The following is a 2,610-nucleotide window of genomic DNA, read 5'->3' on the forward strand; positions in this document are numbered from 1 at the left end:
GTTGGGATTTTCAAATCAACATAACTCTTGGATTAATAAAAATGAAATACTATAATTATAAGAAAAATTATGAATGTATTTAATCTTATTTATAATAAAATAAATAAAACCTTTTAATAAAGCAACATTATACCAGATTTGTTTTATTTACAATCCAGCTGGCATAATGTCAATAACATTAACTCTTAGCTCTAACTCATCTGAGTTAACAGCCAATTATTTTCCTAGAATTGATTTGGATAGTGAATATGAGTGCGCTCTAACTGATTTTCATTCATACAATAGTATTCCTAATGTAGATGTTTATAATAATTTGTTTCATATTGGTGAATATGTAATTGAAATTCCAATTGGATCGTATGAATTAAATGATATAGTTGATTATATTAAAGAACAATATAAACGATATAGTCCAAAAAATGAAATTAATATAGAAGCAAATAATAATACAATGCAAGTTAAAATTTTTAGCTCTAATGATCCAATCTATTTTAATAAAACAAACACGATTGGTAATCTTTTTGGATTTAAAAATAAAATTCTTTATGCAAACGAAGTTTACTACTCAGATCTTCCAGTTAATATTTTTAAAGTAAATGTTTTACGAATTGAAAGCAATATAGTCGTCAACACGTATATGAATAACTCTAGAGCACATACATTACATGAATTTGCGCTTAATGTACCTCCTGGGTATAAAATAGATGAGAATCCTAGAAATCTCATTTATTTACCAGTCAACTGTCGAGAGATAAGTAGTCTAACTTTACGAGTAGTTGATCAACACGGAGATTTAGTGAACTTCCGAGGAGAGGAAATCACAATTCGAATCCACTTAAAACCGACAAAATAATGCTAATTTACAATAAGAATATTTCAAAAAATAATATTTCTTATCATCGCAATAAATTATTCAACAATATATCTCAATTACACAAATCACTACCACATATAAAATTAACTCAAGCAAACAAAAATTTTCTCAAATTATTGAATTTTAAATTAAAAAAAACATGAATTCTGTAATAGATATTTTAGAAAAACCGATTTCTGATGAGAATATTATAAAAAAAGATTATCATACTTATTCACCATATCTTCAGTCTTACAACAGTAATGATGAAATTAGAATTTCAATACAAAATCAAGATTTATATGTTTTACCTGGTGAAAGCTTTATATATGTAGAGGGGTTCGTTACTGATGCTAACAATACAAAATTGATAACTACTTCATCCAATTTTAAAGTGAAGAATAATTTTCTTGCCTATCTCTTTGATGAAATTCGTTATGAGCTTAATGGTATTGAGATAGATCGTACAAGACATTTGGGAACATCCAGCTCCATTAAAAATTTAGTTTCATTATCACCAACGGATAGTAATGCTATGGAAAATTCAGGATGGAACAAAATTGACGATATTAAACTTATTAATGGATATTTTAATTTCTATGCTCCACTGAAAATGTTATTGGGATTCGCAGAAGACTATAATAAAATTATATTAAATGGTAAACATGAGTTGATTCTTTTGCGTAGTAAAAATGATGCTGATCTTGTGTACTCATCTGTTTCCACTGAAAAACCAAAAATGACAATTTCAAATATTTCATGGAGAATACCACACGTTCAGTTATCTGATTTAAGTAAATTAAATATGATGAAGACAATCAACAGTGGTGCTTCTATACCAATAGCATTTCGTAGCTGGGATTGTCATATTAATCCACAACTAAATATAGGTGTTAATCATATATGGAATGTTAAATTAGCTTCAAATAGAGAACGTCCTCGTTTTGTATTGATTGCTTTTCAACATGAAGACAAATTCATTCATTGTGATTTAACTAATTTAAAAGTACATTTAAATTCTGAATCGTATCCATATGATGATCTAAATATTAAATTTAAGAATGAGCGTTTTGCGATTCTATATGATATGTATGCTAGATTTCAGGAAAATTATTATTATATGAGAGATGCCAAACCACTACTCACTTCTCAAGAGTTTAAAAATAAAGCTCCGATAATTGTAATAGATGTACAACATCAAAACGAATCAGTTAGCAGTGGACCAATCGATATAAAAATCGAATTTGAAACAGATACTAATATTCCCGAAAAGACATCAGCTTATTGTATTCTTATTCACGATCGCATAATTGAATATAATCCATTAAGAGGACAAGTTATAAAAGTCTTATAAATCATACAACATGGTAAATACAATTTTTATCGATTTACAAGGATTTAAAGTCAACGGAAATATTTTTATTGCTAAAGAAGTTGCAGTTGTTTTTAATTCTAAAGAGTACATCAATTTCCTCATAAAACCACCATTTAATTTTAAGTGTTTATCAACAAAGTATCAAAGAGAAGCAAATTGGTTAATGAGAAATTATCATCACCTGAACTGGAATGATGGATCCATATCATTTAAGAGTCTATGTATTTTTTTAAAAGCAAATGTGAGATATTCTAAAGTAAGTATTTGTAAAAGGTGTTGAAAAAACTAAATGGTTGGAAACAATTATACAACAAAGAGTATTTAATGTTGAGGATATAGATTATATTAATTTTAAGCAATTAGAATCAAAATATCCATTCTG

At 27.2% G+C, this 2,610-nt stretch overlaps 1 protein-coding gene across 1 annotated transcript; it reads left to right on the plus strand.

Moving 5' to 3' along the window:
- Positions 1-1,013: 1,013 nt before the first annotated feature.
- LOC135963149 (uncharacterized) lies at positions 1,014-2,207 on the plus strand. Its single transcript, XM_065514922.1, has one exon. The coding sequence runs from the start codon at positions 1,014-1,016 to the stop codon at positions 2,205-2,207; it is 1,194 nt and encodes a 397-aa protein (XP_065370994.1).
- Positions 2,208-2,610: the final 403 nt, after the last annotated feature.

Source organism: Calliphora vicina, unplaced genomic scaffold (assembly GCF_958450345.1).
Source record: "Calliphora vicina unplaced genomic scaffold, idCalVici1.1 scaffold_18, whole genome shotgun sequence".
NCBI classification, from domain to species: domain Eukaryota; kingdom Metazoa; phylum Arthropoda; class Insecta; order Diptera; family Calliphoridae; genus Calliphora; species Calliphora vicina.